At 50.8% G+C, this 16,405-nt stretch overlaps 1 protein-coding gene across 9 annotated transcripts in view; it reads left to right on the top strand.

The window, feature by feature from the left end:
* The window catches only part of SPECC1 (sperm antigen with calponin homology and coiled-coil domains 1), a 273,056-nt gene extending 256,893 nt beyond the window's left edge, over positions 1-16,163 (top strand). For 7 of the 9 annotated variants that reach the window (XM_015558364.1, XM_015558363.1, XM_015558365.1 and 4 more), the window contains 3 exons: positions 2,770-2,886; positions 7,186-7,245; positions 12,985-16,163. In XM_015558364.1, the coding sequence (XP_015413850.1) occupies positions 2,770-2,886; positions 7,186-7,245; positions 12,985-13,074 (267 nt within the window). In that variant the 3' untranslated portion in view covers positions 13,075-16,163. Of the gene's footprint in view, positions 1-2,769; positions 2,887-7,185; positions 7,246-9,179; positions 9,199-12,984 lie in introns of those variants that run through there. The other 2 variants (XM_015558367.1, XM_015558362.1) reach the window with 2 other exon arrangements.
* The last annotated feature ends 242 nt before the right edge of the window (positions 16,164-16,405 follow it).

Here is a 16,405-nt window from a genome sequence, read left to right as displayed (position 1 = left end):
TGAAGACACGGCTGGGGGCATGGTCCCTGTCTCTCCAGAGAAGCAGCGTCCCACCAAGACCCAGCTTTCATTCCCTTGCCTGTCTTTTCTAAGCCTTTCAGTCGCCCCAACTCAGGTTCACTCTTGGCTGTGCTGGCGCGGCACACTTTATAAAGATGTTTCTCCACGCTCCAAGGGCAGGTTCCTGCCTCAAACCTTGCCCATACCGGAAACAGCTCCAGGAAACAGCTTGGGGGAGGGTGCAGCCATTTCCAAGACAACCCCTGCAGGACTGACTTCCTTCCGGTTGGTTGCGCCTCAGGTCGTGATGTTACATCCAGGGTTTTTATATAAGTAAATAGATATACTAGAGGCTTGGTGCACAAAATTCATGCACGGGTAGGTTCCCTAGGCCTGGCCAGCGATCAGGGCCAATCAAGTTACCCTGCCTCCCTGCCTCCTTCTTCCCTTGCCACCCACGTGCCACCACCACGCGATTCCCCGTCTCCCCACCTTCTCCTTCCCTCGCTCCCTCAGTGCCCCGCTGCCACCACTGGTCGCCCCCCATGTCCCGCGCCACCCCCTGTTGGTCAGTGCATGTCATAGTGAGCGATTGAACTCCCTGTCTCCTGATCAAACTCCTGAAGGAACACTTTGCATATTAGCCTTTTAGATATATATATATATATACACATATATAGAGAGAGAGATATACAGACAGTCCTCAGGAATACGTCAGACTTGAAGTATGTCGTTTCATGGTTACGTCGCTATCTCCCATTTGTTTATTAAAAAAAGTTTGTCATTTGACATATGTGCTTTATGTTATTATTTATTTACCACAAGTGAAGGTCAGGAATTGTTATCTTTCTTTTAAATTTTTTTTACTGTTTCATTTCATTACTGCTGTGTATGTGCTCCATGTGAATGACGTAGGAGATATATACACACACACACATATATATATATATATACACACACACACACACATAGAGAGAGAGAGAGATATACAGACAGTCCTCAGGGATACGTCAGACTTGAAGTATGTCGTTTCATGGTTACGTCGCTATCTCCCATTTGTTTATTAAAAAAAGTTTGTCATTTGACATATGTGCTTTATGTTATTATTTATTTACCACAAGTGAAGGTCAGGAATTGTTATCTTTCTTTTAAATTTTTTTTACTGTTTCATTTCATTACTGCTGTGTATGTGCTCCATGTGAATGACGTAGGTGCTTATGTAGGTGGGTTCTGCCCTACGGTGAAAATGACGTTATGTCATGCCATAGGAACAGATCTCCGACGTAACCCAAGGACCTACTGTGTGTGTGTGTGTGTGTGTGTGTGTGTGTGCGTGTGTGTATTTTAGAGGAAGGGAGAGGGAGAGAGAGATAGAAACATCAGTGATGAGAGAGAATCGAGAGAGAATCAATGATTGGCTGCCTTTTGCACTGCCCCACACTGGGGATTGAGCCTGCAACCGAGCATGTGCCCTGACCGGGAATCGAACCGTGACCTCCTGATTCATAGGTCAGTGCTCAGCCTCTGGGCCACTGGGCCACGTTTCCGTCCTTACACACACTGAGAATTCTGTACGTCTCCCGTGCGATTGGGCCTCCTGGCCTGCTCCCCTCACACCTGCTCCTCTAGTGCCATTGCCTCTACAGACCACGGGCAGTGCAGACTGGGGGTGGGAAGCTTGCATTGGGCTCGAGCTGGGGGGAGAAGTAGCCAGGGTCCACTCCAGAAAACTGGCTGTCGCCGCCTGCCCTCTCGGTGGCTGGTGTGGCTGCCTACCTTCCCGCGGTTCTGAGGAGGCAGAGCCCGCTGCCTCCCCAGCGGCTGCGCGGAGAGGACAGGAAGGAGCCCCCCAGTCCCCGAGTCCTGTGGTCGGAGCAGAAGTGCTTGGAGCAGCGGGACTGGGCGCCCCTCCCAGGCCCTGGCACAGGCTGCGTCGTGCCTTTACGCAGCCAGACACCTCAGCCTGTGCGGGGAAGAGGTCGCGGGCCTGGGAACCTGACGTTTCGTTTGGGACGAGCTTTGTGAGCCGGGAAGAGATGCTGTTAGGATCAGTAGAGTCGGGGGAAAGCAGCAGTGGTGACCGGGGTGAGGATTTAGATGTGGAGGCGCACCCGGCTCCCAGAACCCCCGTCACCCCCGAGGACTGCCGTATGGAGCTGGCCTTGGGTTTGTCATTACTCCCGCGGCTCCTGCCTGTCCTGCAGGGAGCTCCTTTCCCCATGAGCCCCACGGTCCCATGCGTGGTGTGCTAGCGGGCGAGGCCGAGCACTGGCGTGTGTCCTGCTGGAAGCCGCCCGCTGCAGGAGAGAGTGTGGCGGAGGAGCGGCCAGGCTTGCCCTGAGGGGCTTGTCCTGGCCCAGCCATTGATAATGGGGCTGCCCGTCCCTGGCAACGTCTCTGGCAATGCTGGGACGTGCAGAGCTAGTCAGGCGGTCGGCCTCCCATCCGCCAAAGGCGACAGAAATCCCGAGTGTGTGAGAATCAGAAATGTTATCTGGTCCTTGTCCACAGGCCCCTGAACCCTTGTGATCTCTTATACTGGAGCCATGGGGTACCTAGAGTGTGTGAGCTTGCAGCCTTTTCCTGTGCTGTCCTGTGCGCAGATTTGGGCCGCAGCATGCTATTCTGGTACCGAAGTTAGAGGCACTCCTGGCAGACTTGCGTCGTGTCTTGTCTTGCCCACAGCAAGCCCCGCGATAGCTGCCGCCCTGGCACAGTCTCGTTCAGATTCTGTGATGCAGTTTGACAGTAACGCTGCTTTCCCCACAGAACATCGACATCACCAACTTCAGCAGCAGCTGGAGCGACGGCCTGGCCTTCTGCGCGCTCCTCCACACCTACCTGCCTGCCCACATCCCGTACCAGGAGCTGAGCAGTCAGGAGAAGGTAAGCCCCATCGCCCCGTGCTTCTCTGGGACACGCTGGGGTGGAGTGGGAACCAGGATTCCAATACCCGCGTGGGCCGCGTGGGACCCCTCCGCACGTGCTCTCAGACCCTTTCCCCTTCCTCGCTCTGAGCCGTGGAACCGAGACGAAACACACACTGTAACATGCTCTAGGCACCCCGATGGCTCCAGTATAAGAGGTCACAAGGGCTTAGGGCCTGTGGACAAGGACCAGGTAACATTTCTGATTCTAAAGCCCAGTGTCTGTCAGTAGCAGAAGGGCAGATCCCGGAGCCTGCGGGGTAGAAGGGGTGAGCGAGGGCGTCTGCAGGGCGCAGGGAGGGGACCACCAGGCAGGGCGGTCACAGCCCTCACAGCAAAGCCCCGTCCAACAGCGAAGCCCCGTCCAACAGCGACCTTGGCGCCATCCCCCTCCTGCCCCTCATTTTTCAGGCTCTGCCTTTGCCGTGTGACATCATGAAGATAACTGAGTAAACAATGGGCGTAACACAACCCAAAGTGATCGGGAGACCTCGCTAAGAGGGTGTGAGTGTGAGCTTAGGCACTTACCCACACTGTACCCATCGGCGCCTTTCTGAGAGTGTGGGTGCTCGTCCCAGGCAGGCCGCACCCCCAGGCTCTTTGCCCCCAGTCAGTGAGGACTGTGGGGAAGTGAGGAGCCCGAATGTGTGCTGCACGGGGTGCTCTGAGCGCACAAGGTGCTTCCTGGCGCTGGGTTGTGTGGTCTCCCCGGCGCCCTGCGCGTCGGGTCAGGTGGGGCTCCCAGACCACCCAGTGCTCGGCTGCAGGGTCCCAGCACAGCCTCCTCTTCCTGGGTCCGGGCTGCTGTCAGGTGTGCGGAGGTGGAGGAGTCACTCCAGGCAGCTGGAGCCCTTGTGGGGCCTGTGGCTCCCGGCCTCCTGTCAGAGCAGCCTCCCAGGCCTCAGCTGTGCCCTGGTGACCCCCACTCCCAGAGGAAGGCAGCTTCCTGCCTCCTGCCTGCCCCGCGCAGCTGCACTCTGGTGGGGTCACTTGCCCACTGCCTGCTGCGGTGAGCATGCTTGAGGGCGGCTACGGCCAGCTTGCCGTAAACGTATTAAAGTTACTCATAAATGTTTTCAAAACGATGTGTAAACACAAGCAAATCCAGCCCACAGTATACGCTGAGTATGGCGAGCCTCTTGGATCCGGCTGTGGGGAAGGGCGGCCAGGGACGCTTTTCCTAAAGGAGGCAGATTTGAAGCTGGGTTTCCAAGGGAACAAGGTAATTTGAATGAAATGTATCCCTCTGACATTTTAAAAATATATTTGTATTGATTTTAGAGAGGGAGAGAGAGAGAGAGAGAAACATCAATGATGAGAAAGAATCATTGATGGGCTGCCTCCTGCCACCCCCCCACTAGGGATTGAGCCCACAACCCGGGCATGTGCCCTGACGGGAATCTAACTGTGACGTCCTGGTTCATAAGTTGATGCTCATCCAATGCGCTATGCCAGCTGGGCCTCCTGTGACATTAAGATGAGTGAAGTGTAGCTGCCTAGATGGGGGTTGGTGTAGCAACATGTCAGAAAGGGCATCAAGAGAGGCCTGTGCTGTAAAGCCCGACTAAAGGCAAACCTAGGAATTGTGTGGTGTAGCCATTGATAGCCCGGAAAGTCAGAACGCGAGCTGGTCCTCCCCGACGGACACAGTCAAGCCAGACGATGTGCATGAGAAGGAAGTTCTCATAAAACTAGCGAGGGCCTCTTCCACACACTGAAGGTCGACAGTCACAGGGTGAGAGCTGTAGGCCGTGGAACGCGTGGCCTTTTTCAATCAAACGCATATTGTCGGTCAGCAGACGAAACCCCCACTTACGTTGAACACTCAGGTGATAGAATGAAGTGTGTTTATGTCTGAGATGAAATAGTAAGGAGAGGAGAAATTCTGGACTTGGGACTCTCTCCCATCATTTCCGGTGAGTGCACTATCCTAGAACAGGAAGGTTCCAGGCCTGCTCTTGTCCCCCGGACAGGACTGATGAAACGGCGCTTTCTTCTCGCCCTGCATTGGCCTCTGTGGGCACTGCTTCTGCCTGGGCATACTCTGTGCCCCCAGCAGTGGTCTCTCCTGAGGGCCTCCCGCAGTGCCTGGGGCAGTGCTCTGATGGAGAGAATTAGGGTGACATGTGGTCACCCCTCTCCCTAATGCTCCGTGCCACACTGCACAGTCCCGGTGTTCTGAAACGGCGCTTCCCATTACCCACTTCTTCCTTGTTGCTTCTGCTTAGAAAACACCAGCAGGTCCATCAGAACCCAGCGGAGGGGACTTGGGGGACCCCGTATAAAATCTCAGGCTTAGAAACACCTGTTCCTTAGACTTATTAGTGATTGAATGCAAGTTAAAACAATAAAATATTCTTTTTAGCCTGTCACAGTGGCAGGGACTTTTGAAAATCATAATGTTCTGTACAGGTGAGGGTGTGGGGAAGTGGGCACATACATTTTTGCTGAAATTGGAAGTTGCCGTAACATTTTAGAAAGCAGTTTGCATTAGTGGTAGCCTAAATCTGGCTTACAAAACCTCTCCTCCCCAAAACTAACCAAAAGGGATTTAGAAGTAAGGACCAAGACCTCATTAGCGCCCGAACAGGAGAATGCAGCCGCAGTCCGGGCGGAGTTAGAGCGAGCCAGGAGCCCACTGGCTGCTCCTCTCTCCACAGCTCGGAGTGGTGTGTGGAAACGTGGCAGGCTCCCAGTTCATGCCCATTCACTGCCCTTCATTTGGAGGAAGAGCGCTGGCGCTGGGGCCTGCTGACCGCAGATGACCAGCTTGGCAAACCCCCGGCCGCGGGGGAGGAACGGGCTCCCTGGGCCTGGCACCCAGCGCTGGAGCCTCACTCTCCAGGCACCAGATGTGCGGGCAGGGCAGCGGGTGCAGGCCGCGGGCACGGAACATGTACAAAGTCTAAATGGGTAGAATTGCAAAGTCTACTGGAACATAAAACATGAATGTGTACAGAAACACTTGCCTCCCAATTACACTTACTTTACTAAGGTCATTAAATGTAATCCTAATGACTTTCAGATAAATTATGGAGGGGAGTACGCATGACCCAGTGATTCTTAAATGCGTCCAGATGAAGAAACATCAAGAACAACCAGAAAGAATCTCACAAAGAAGCAACAAATTAGGGGAAAATTATTATGGAGCAGGACCTTTAAAATTCCAGGAAAATTATTTTCACCCTCGTTATTGCCCAAGTGTGAGGGTACAGAGGGAACTGTTCCTACGTGAATGCTTCCAGAAAAGGTGCCTGTCCCACCCCCTTCTTCAGAAGGAAGCCAGAGTACGCCCTGCCAGGGGTTGTGCGGAAATGGCATGGGGTTCTGAACGACTCCAGCCTGAAGATTCACAGGGTGGTGACAGGGCTGGTCACAGGAGAATCCTTTGTGGGAAATGCGTTAGTGACACGGCATCGTGACGAACTGTCGAGAAGGAAGTGCAGTTGGGGTGCACTACTTTGTCAGTGCTGTTGGTTGTTTCTGGTTTTCAGAATTATCCTATTAAGAGAGGAGAGAAGACTTAAATGTGGTTATAAAAAAGGAACTGAGTGTTACCAGTTTCAATAGTTTAAAAAGTAAAACCTGACAAGATGAAGGAACTTCCTCATTGTACGCAGTGGGGTGAGGAAGTGCTGTCCATAACTGATGGAATAAGAAATGGAGATATAAGGGTATGATTTAAAGTCACAGACATAACTCATAACAGAACGAAAAGTAGCCATGTGGCTATAAGGAAGAAAAGGGAGCGGTGCATGGCACCTGAGTCCTCACTTATTCCGGGAGGAGGTCTTATTTTAGAAATCATGGAGCAGTCTGTGAGGGTGTCGCCGAGCTGTGGAGGTGTCGCCGAAGAACCAGGGACCGACATCAGAGAGGCTCTCCCAGGACCCAGCATGGGGGAAGAGCAGCTTGGTTATATGTAACTGTGTGGACACATGACTTTGATGGTTTAATATAGCACCATGATTCAGCAAACAGCTGTTGACACACAGCAGAAGTATAAGCCCTGTATCTAGACAAAGTGAAAAATAACAGAATTAATAAAAATGTATCTGATAGTCGAGTCAGTAATGTCATTTTTAGTGACATTTGTAACCTGACAATTTTTTTCCTTATCCTGAGACCATTGTTTGTATATTTGGCTTAAATTTTTAAGTGACTTATAGGTTTCTTATATGGGAATGTCAATGGTGGTCTTAGCAAAAGCTGTATGTTTTTAGTTGATAATTCCAGTCTCTCTGTCTTTTCACCTTAGAAAAGGAATCTCTTGTTGGCATTTGAAGCAGCTGAAAGTGTAGGCATTAAGCCCAGCCTGGTAAGTATCCTCTTTTGTATCCTTGTTATACTTGAGGCTAATTATGTGAGGAAGAACTTTATGTCGTCACTAACAGTTTCTTACAGAACATAGACATACATTTGTTGAAGATGTGTTACTCATGATCTCAAATACAAAATTATCCAGTTGGTCAGACCACGTATGATTTGGAGAGGCTTTTTTAAGTCCTTTTGTAAATATGTTTGTATTGGTTTTTTAGAGAAAGAGGAAGAGAGCGAGACAGAGAAACATCAATTGGTTGCCTCCCGTACGTGCGTGCCTGACTGGGGACTGAACCGGCAACCTGGGCATGTGCCCTGACTGGGAATTGAACCAGCGACCTTTCAATGCATGAGCTGTAGTAAAAATCAAAGCCATGAGGCACAGCTGACACTGACAGCCCCAGGGCTGGGGCTGGGGTAGTGGTAGAGGGCCTGCAGCAATGAGTACCTATGGGTATTGTTTCATACCCACACAGGGACAGGTGAGGCTCTGAGCTCCCATGAGCAGAGGTGAAGTACTGAGCCCTGCACAGAACCAAAGCTCACAGAGTGCTGCTCTTCTTAGTGAGAGCGGGTGGAAAACTCCGCCTGCCCGCCAGGGAGGTGCGAGAAGGAAGTTTGTTCTTCCCATCAGATTTTTTGTGGCCAAGAAAAGGGGGGAAACCTCCTGTAAGAAAAGGGAACAGCCAGATGAGGTTTAGAATACAAAATTGTAATTTCTGTGTGCAAGAAGCCACTAGTTTACACTATCTCTAGTTCAGGAAGCTCCTTGGCTAGTAGTACAATGGTTGCTGGAAATATGCTAACAAGACAAACTTTAAAAACACTCAAAAAATTGATCTATTTGAACTTGTCAGCAGACACAAGAAACAAGAGGTTCATCTACTAGAACCTAAGGTAATAAAACAGAAAGAGGCTACAGAAGACTATGTTTAAACATGTTAAAGAGATCAAAGGAATACAAATCATAAGGAAGGAGCATGTTATTATTTTAAAAAAAAGATTTGGGGAAATAATCAAATAAAACTTCCAGAAATGAAAATTTGGAATTAGCAATACCAGTTGGCTTGAAAAACTAATTGGTTAGCTATGGAAGAAGAGAGAACTACTGAACTAGAAAATAGATGTAAAGAAATTACCCAGAACATAAAACAGAAACTTTAAAAAAATGGAAAATAGTCCTGGCCAGTTTTGCTCAGTGGTTGGAGCATTGGTCTGTGCACTGAAGAGTCACAGCTTTGATTCCCGGTCAAGGGCACATACCTTTGTTGCAGGCTCAGTCCCTGACCCCAGTTGGGGTGCATGGGGAAGACAACCAACAGATGTGTCTCTCTCACATCAATGTTTCTCTCCACCCCTTCTAAAAAAATTAATGGGAAAAATGTCCTTGAGTGAGGATATAAAAAATGAAAACTAGCCCTGGCTGGGCGGCTCAGTTGTGGTGGGTTTGTTTCCCAGTCAGGCACATACCTAGGTTGCAGGTTTGATCCCTGTTTGGGGCAGGTGTGGGAGACAACTGATCCATGATTCTCACATCTCTCTCTATCAATTTTTTAAATGGAAAATATAATGAAGGGGTTATATAAGTTAGTATGTATTCAACTTTAAGAAATGGAAAACCCACCTTGGCCAGTTTTTCTCAGTGGTTAAAGAGTTGGCCTATAGACCAAAGGGTCCCAGGTCAATTCCGGGTCAAGGACATGTACTTGGGTTGCAGGCCTGATCCTGGCCCGAGTTGGGGTATGTGCAGGAAACAACCGATCGATGTTTCTCTCTTTGTCTCTCTCTCCCTCCCTTCCTCCCACTCTCTAAAAATCAATGGAAAATAAAATACCCTCAGGTGAGGATTAACGGAAAAACAAACAAAAAAAGAAATGGAAAACCCAGCTAGCAGTTGCAAATGCCATAAAGATGTTTTGTTTTGTTTTAAAGTAAGAAACCCAGTAGTTTCAGGCACCGCTCAGTGTTGAAATCAAGGGCCCGAGTGCTGCTTCTCTGTACTTCTCCACCTGTCATGTTGGCTTTTCCTCCCCGACTTGCTACTGGCTCTGTGGTTGAATGTGGATGCCAGGCGCCAGACATCACTCCCATCTGCGGGCAGGAAGGAGGGACGGGATAAAGCAAAGCCTCGCACATTCCCCTCTGACCAGGAAATCAGAGTCCCTCCAGCTCATTGGCATTCCTCTCTCACATCGTCACCCCAGCCACAGGGGATTGACAAAGTGAGCAGATAATATTTTCTTTAGCGGGAAGCCTGCAAGGGAAAAAGAGGATGGGAATCACCTAAGAGCTAAGAGACATGGGAGATAAAGTCGGACAGTGACTTCGTCCCAAGTCAGGTAGGAACTCCAGAAGAAAAGTGGTGCCTGAAATTTTCCCAGAATGATGGAGACTACAGATTCTTAATGAATCTCAACAGGATAAATTTAAAAAAAAATTCATTCAGACAAATAATAACTAAACTGCAGAAACAGCATAGTAAAGGGAGATAATCTACAAATGATTTCTACTAACCAATAATTTAAAAAACAATCTAGTAGCTTTAGCCGGTTTGGCTCAGTGGATAGAGCGTCAGCCTGCGGACGAAAGGGCTCTGGGTTCGATTCTGGTCAAGGGCACGTACCTCAGTTGCAGGATCCTCCCTGGCCCGCGTCCTGGTCAGGGCGCTTGCAGGAGGCAACCAATCAATGTGTTTCTGTCACATCGATGTTTCTCTCTGTTTTCCCCTCTCTCTTCTACCTTCTTTAAGAAATCAATGGGGCGGGAAAAGAAATCAATGGGAAAACATCCTTAGGTGAGGATTTAGAAAACAAAAATAAAAAATCTAGTAGAAAGTTGTCAAAGGCTAGAATAGCCAACTCACAAACGGCCAGTGACCGTTTTAGACGATGTCCAGTCTCATTGGGACCAGGAAAATCTAAGCTGAAATACAGTGAGGCTGCGCACAGCCCTCGGGTGGGGAACCTGAGCCAGGGGAACGGGAAAGGACAGCTGCCGGAGAACCCTGAGTCCCATGAATGCTGTTTGCCAACATGTCTGAAACAGAATGGACAGTTTTCTAAAGAAATGGAAATATATTTCAAATATTAAATGTAAATCTTTCTCCAAAACTTAGAAGTAAGTAGTATTTGGACCATTAAAAACGTTGAATTCATTGTTTAAAATGCTGTCATACACACATACCCAAAACCAAAGCCCACATTCTACTAACCCTTTAAGAAACAGAATCCCTAGTGTGTGCATCCAAGTGCAGAGAATTGAAAGTGAGGAGGAAGCTCCCCCTTCCCCATCCCCCTCCCCTAGCCCCCAGAGCCTGATTTCCCTCTGAAGCACTAACAGCTAACAAGTAACAGTAACTTACATCAGGAATCAAAGATGCAATGAGAACTTGTTAGAAGTTATATGATGTACAAGAATACATCTTTGTTGTATTACAGTTAATAGTTGCTTCTTTTTACTTCAGCATTTTTTCCTAATTTTCATCTAATGTACATCAGACGTTGGTGAGAGCTGGGCAGCACAGGAGACCATCGCGTTGGCCTAATTGTCAGAGTCAGAAATTCCATTTTCCAGGGCCTGTGAGGAGCTGCTGACAGCATGATTAATCTCAGAAGCATTTAGGGATGTTTGTGAGCAATTTCACCAGTTCCTGTCATCAACAGAATAGAAACTTCCTATGTTATTTATTTTTTATTCACTATCTTGATGTGGATTGGAAAATAATATAATTACTCCTGACATTTTTAAAATGCATCCCATCAGAATGGACAGCAATACCCATCCCAAACTTTTGATCAAGCTCTGCTGTTAAATTAGTCAGAAAAGTGCTCACTTATATGTGTACATTCAGCTAAATTCAGGTTTCTGGGTGTAGCATGAGTAAGGATGAGATTTTTTAAAAGTGAAAGCACTACTCTGTTCCCCAAAAGTTAGCAAGCATTCCCCTCCGGCCGGTGTAACACGGAGGAGTTTCAGCCCATCGCGTGACACAGGTGAGGCCGACTATGCGGCATCGCTGCTGGGACTGCGAAGGGCCGAGCGCGTGCCCACCGGGGCCGGGCTGCCCATATACAGTCATGCCTCAGCAAGTGAAGACATTGGGCTCTTCCTGGCCAGCCTGTGTGCCTTCAGGGTCTCTCCAGCCGCGTGGCACCGGCAGGGACGCTCAGCACAGGGTCGAGTAGGAGAGGGGGGAGGACCGCCTGCCTGTCCCTTCTCCTGACCTTAGAGGAAAGCTTTCCGTTCCTCTGGTCGAAGTATGACGTCCACTTGTGGTTTTTGGTAGACACATGGTTCTGTATCATGTAAAGTAAATTCCCTTCTATGTCTAGAGATTTTAGAGCTTTTTCATTAATGGTTATTAAAGTCTGTGTAATGCTTTTCTGCATCTGTGGATAGGAGCGTGTGCTTTCCTTATTTAGCCTGTTGATATGAGTCATGCTAATTGACTCCTGGATGCTGGACCAGCCTCGACTGACCATGATTCAATCTGCTCATATTTCTTTTATTGAGGATTTTTGTGTCTGCATTAATGTGGGAAGTTGATCTGTAGTTTTGTGGTAAAGTCTTTGTCTGGGTTTGGTATTAGGGTAATGCTGGCTTCGCAGAATGCATTAGGGAGTGTTCCGTCCTCTTCTGTTTCCGGAAGAGATTGTGTAGAATTGGTTTTATTTCTTCCTTAAGTAGTTTAGGCAGGAGACTTTTTGTCCTTATATTCTGTGAAAACTTTCTCTTTAAATTTTTCTAGGTGTATGTGTGTAGAATGTTCCACTTACTCCTTCTCCACCCCTTTCACGACCAGTGATATGCTGATCATTTCTTAGTGTCACCAGGGAGCAGAATCTGTGAACTGAATTTAGATGTTGAGCCATGAATGCCGGGCTCCAGGCCGTACGGAGCCCAGCCTTACGCTCCGCTGCACTTGTTTCTGCCTTTACTTCGGGTCCTTCCCCCGCTTTCCTGTGGCCACGAGAGAATCTGAGTTTAGCCCCAAGTGAATTGTCAAGCACAGTGAATGGCACGGATTTCAGGCAACTTCCAGCCCTGTTGCCTGGCACTTTCTGGCCTCTGGTCTCCACCTGCTTGTTGCTGACTAAGTTGGGGCAGAGGGGTAACCAAAAAGCATTGCATGGTAACGGGATTCTGATAAAACAAATGCTTGCATTTTAAATTGATTGGAGGATTTGGAGGTAATCCCATTCTTGGAATGCATTCTAAGGCACTATTCAACAGAAGGACACAAAACCACCCGAAGATGCTTATTACAGAGTGTGTGATGTGACGTGAACACAGCTGCCCCTCGAGTACTGGGAGGTGGCCGGGTGCTGGGAGGCGGCCAGGTGCTGGGAGGTGGTCAGCAGTTCCCTCGGCAGCGGCAGTGGCAGTGTGGGAGGTCAGTGTGGGAAGCAGGTGTGGCATCACAGGGAACCCAGAGAAACGGAGACCCTTAGGATAACAGAATTAGGGTGACTTCCTCTTTTCACACTTTTTTTAAAGCTGCCATGTTGCTAACAGGTGAGCAGGGTGGAGGTCATGTCCCATGTTTTTAAAAGGGAAGGTGTCTTCTGAGTAGGAAGAAAACGCTTTTCTTTTCCCCATCACGTTTCCCACTGCCTTGGTGCTGCCTGCACCTGCGCCTCCCCGCGTGGGGGGTTCTCACAGCGCAGCCTTGGCCTGGGTCCGAGCTGCTTTGTGGGGAGGGTGCGTGGCGCCCGTGACTTCTCCCTTCCTCCCGCAGGAGCTCAGCGAGATGCTGCACACAGACCGGCCGGACTGGCAGAGCGTCATGCAGTACGTCGCCCAGATCTACAAGTACTTCGAGACCTAAGCCTGCGGGGCCCGCCATCCGCCACCTGCCCTCGTCCCGGAAGCCCCGGTCACCCCACAGGCCCTGCTCTCACGGCCACGGCCTGGCCGCTGGGTTTCAAAGGAAGGTTCCATCCAGGGTCCCAGCTGACAAATGAGACAGAGTTGGCTCCACCGCGCACCCACCTGGAATTGAGATGCATTTGGGGTGTGAGTTGGGGAAGCTTTGCTGTCCCAGGGCCTCCCTCCTTCCAGACCCAGGAGACCCCAGCATGGCATGTGCAGCTGTGGCCGCCCCTGGAGCCGCCCTGAGATTCACAGAGACAGCAGGCACTTCCTGCCAGTCCCCTCGTTACCAGCGTCCCGGCTTTGGCCTTTAAAAAAACCCACCCGCTCCCTCCAAAAACAGCCAACAAAAGATAAGCATTTGCAGCCTGGAACACGTGAACCCTGCCGTCTGGGGTACACTTATGGTCTAGGTGTCAGCGGCACAGCTAGGCCTTGGTCACAGTTTGAGACCACTGTCCTGCACATGCTGTGTGGATGGAAGATGGGCATGGGAGAATGAGAAGGAGCCCCTGGGTAGTTCGCTTCACTGTCCCTGTGGGGGCCTCCAGGTGGGCTCTGGCTCTCTGGGTGGCGGTGCAGGTGGGAGCCTGGCTCTCTGGGTGGCGGTGCTGGGACTGGGTCACCCGCAGCTGCCTGTGCTCATGCTGAAGGGAAGCTGCAGTGACTTCACCTTCTCCATCTGTCCTCCCATTTGCTCCACTCCCATTCTCACCCACACACGCTTGTCCCATGTGCAGAATTGACCAACAGGAAGCCACCCGTGTGAAATCCCTGTGTCTGCTGGGGTTGGGGGTATTTGCGCAGTGAAACAGCCTGCGGGTGTATTTCTTGGGATACTGGGCAGACAGCAAATTTAAACATTTCAACTTTAGGCTTGTTTAGCATTTAGTACTTCAGCTGGCCTTCGTGTTTGCATGGCAACAAGGGTGGGCAGAGGCGGAAATGCAGTTTCTCTGCTCTTCTGGGGTCACTCCAAGTGACAGCAGAGCCCCCTCGAGCGGCCCCATTCGCCTGGGAGTTACGCTGAGCAAGTAGCCACCGGTGGTTCTTCATGTTCTTGGTGGCAAATAAAGGCACATTGCATGGCAAGTGGGGTGCGGTGCACATAAGTAAATCAGGGTGAATTCACCAGTGCCCTTCACTTGCTAATGAAGGTGCCCATAGCTGTGTGAGTGCCCCCAGACAAGGGTCATTGTCACAGGTCACTAGGTGTTACAGCAGCGCTCTCCCTGCTTACGTCACTCTCATGGTGGGCGCTGTCCCAGCCGGGCCTGAGGCTCCAGGCCCAGCTCTGTCCTGGGAGAGGCGAGTTCACCCTCCCTCCAGGCCACCCGGCAGGCCCGCCCACCCTCCGCGCTGTGGAGGTTCCGGGGCGCTGGGGAGCGCCTGGCCTGCCCATCAGGTGTGGGGCCTGCGTGTTGTCTGAATCCCTGAGCCGAAGGAGAGAGCGGCTTCGTGGCCACATGGGGCCTAGCAGGTGCTGCTGCTGCTTTCACATCCAGCCCTTGCTGTCCAGTGGAGGCGGGGGTGCCGTCCGAACAAGTCCCCTCCTCGAATGAGCAAGTGAAAGCCTTGCTGGGCGCTTCCTGCGGGACACTTGCCCCTCCCACTGCTTCTGCCTGCTCACCACCGCTTTGGGGGCGGAGCCGGGGCGGGTGAGTGGCGGTGCTGGCTCATCACCTCAAGGCTTAGTGCAGGAGAGACCCTGAGGCCTTGCATGGGATGGGGGTCAGCACCGGCAGCGCCTGGTGCAGTGACTCCCGCGGTGATTCAGCACAGGCTCTGGGCGGAGCGGGCCTGGGGGGGGGGGTGCCCTTTTCCCCCCCTGCAGGTTAGAAAGAGGGGGAATGTCATACAAAAGGAAGACCATGTGCCAACTTATTTTTATAATTCAAGGAAGTTCCTTTACCACCATTTTGTTGCTGGTGGGCACACGAGGAGGGGCGCGTGTGTCCTGGTGGGCAGCACAGTGGCTGAGCAGGTCTGGCGCCGGGGGCAGGAGGGGCCTGCAGGCAGCTGGGGGCCAGGCTGGTCGCACTGCAGGGTCTGGGGAGAAGCTGTCCCAGCCGGGGCTGAGCACAGAACAGGGTTTTTAAGTGTGTTTTCAGTTGGAGAGCTCAGAGCACAAGGGGAATGTGGGAAATAGATAAATAGAAAGCGAGGCGGCATCAGCGAGTTGTGTCATTTCGTTTCCTGTCCTGAGGTTTTCAGAGGCTGCAACAGCCATGTTTCTCCCATCTTCCTACAGCCACTGCTCAGTCCTTTAAAAGTACTTGGCGGTTCTGCAGACACTTTTTTTAATGTATTATTTTTATATAAAAAGCACGTGCGATATGAAAGACCCATAAGAGCAGGCGGGGTTTTTTAAAGACAAGAAGTATGGTCTCTGCACCGGCTGGTGTCGTGTCCTTGAACTGTGCTTGGTCTCCGGCACTGCCGAGCCTTGCCGCCGGGTAGCGTCCGGGGGAACCGCACACGCACACTCCGCCCCCCCCCCCCTCACTGTAGAAAGGGGCGCAGCCTCCGGGATTCCTTCTCCATCTGTTGTTGTTCACAGCTTTGGTTGGTGCGCAGGTGTTACACAAAGTGCACTTCCCACTGCGCTTAGCCGCCTGGCGTCGCAAGGGTTCTCAGCCACCCTCTTCCCCGCTGAGGCGGGTGCAGCGATGGAGGGTTCGGGTCTGTGAAAACCCCTCTCCCAGAGCTGAGCCATTTGAGACGACTGCCAAGGACATGCAGTAAGGGTGTGACCTGGCTGCCTTTTCACTAGTGAGTGTGTTTTTAATATCCCAGAAGCCCGAGTTCACTGGTGGTCGCCTCCCTGACCCGGTTAGAGTTGCTGAGGCCCTGAGTGCTCACTGAGTTAACGACGGGAGTTGGATGCAGCCGACACACCTGTGGCCTTGTTGCTGCACAAACTCACCAGGTGGTCCGAGCGTCCTCAGGGCAGGCCAGGCCAGCAGAGCTGGGTGCACGATTATCTGAAAGTGTATGATATATGACTAATATTTCTAATAAATATATTTTGTTTCTGTCTGGTTATGAATTTTTCCCAGTGACATTTGCTAGTATTTTCTCCAGCTACCAAGTGCACATTCAGACTGTTTTCAAATGAGTGTCTCCGTGTCCTCTGGGCAGTGATGGCGAACCTTTTGAGCTTGGCCTGTCAGCATTTTGAAAAACCCTAACTTAACTCTGGTGCCGTGTCACATATAGAAATGTTTTGATCTTTGCAACCATAGTAAAACAAAGACTTATATTTTTGATATTTATTTTATCTATTT

This window comes from Myotis davidii, unplaced genomic scaffold, assembly GCF_000327345.1.
Source record: "Myotis davidii unplaced genomic scaffold, ASM32734v1 scaffold129, whole genome shotgun sequence".
Taxonomy (NCBI): Eukaryota; Metazoa; Chordata; class Mammalia; order Chiroptera; family Vespertilionidae; genus Myotis; species Myotis davidii.
This window is presented reverse-complemented; position numbering and strand designations above follow the sequence as displayed.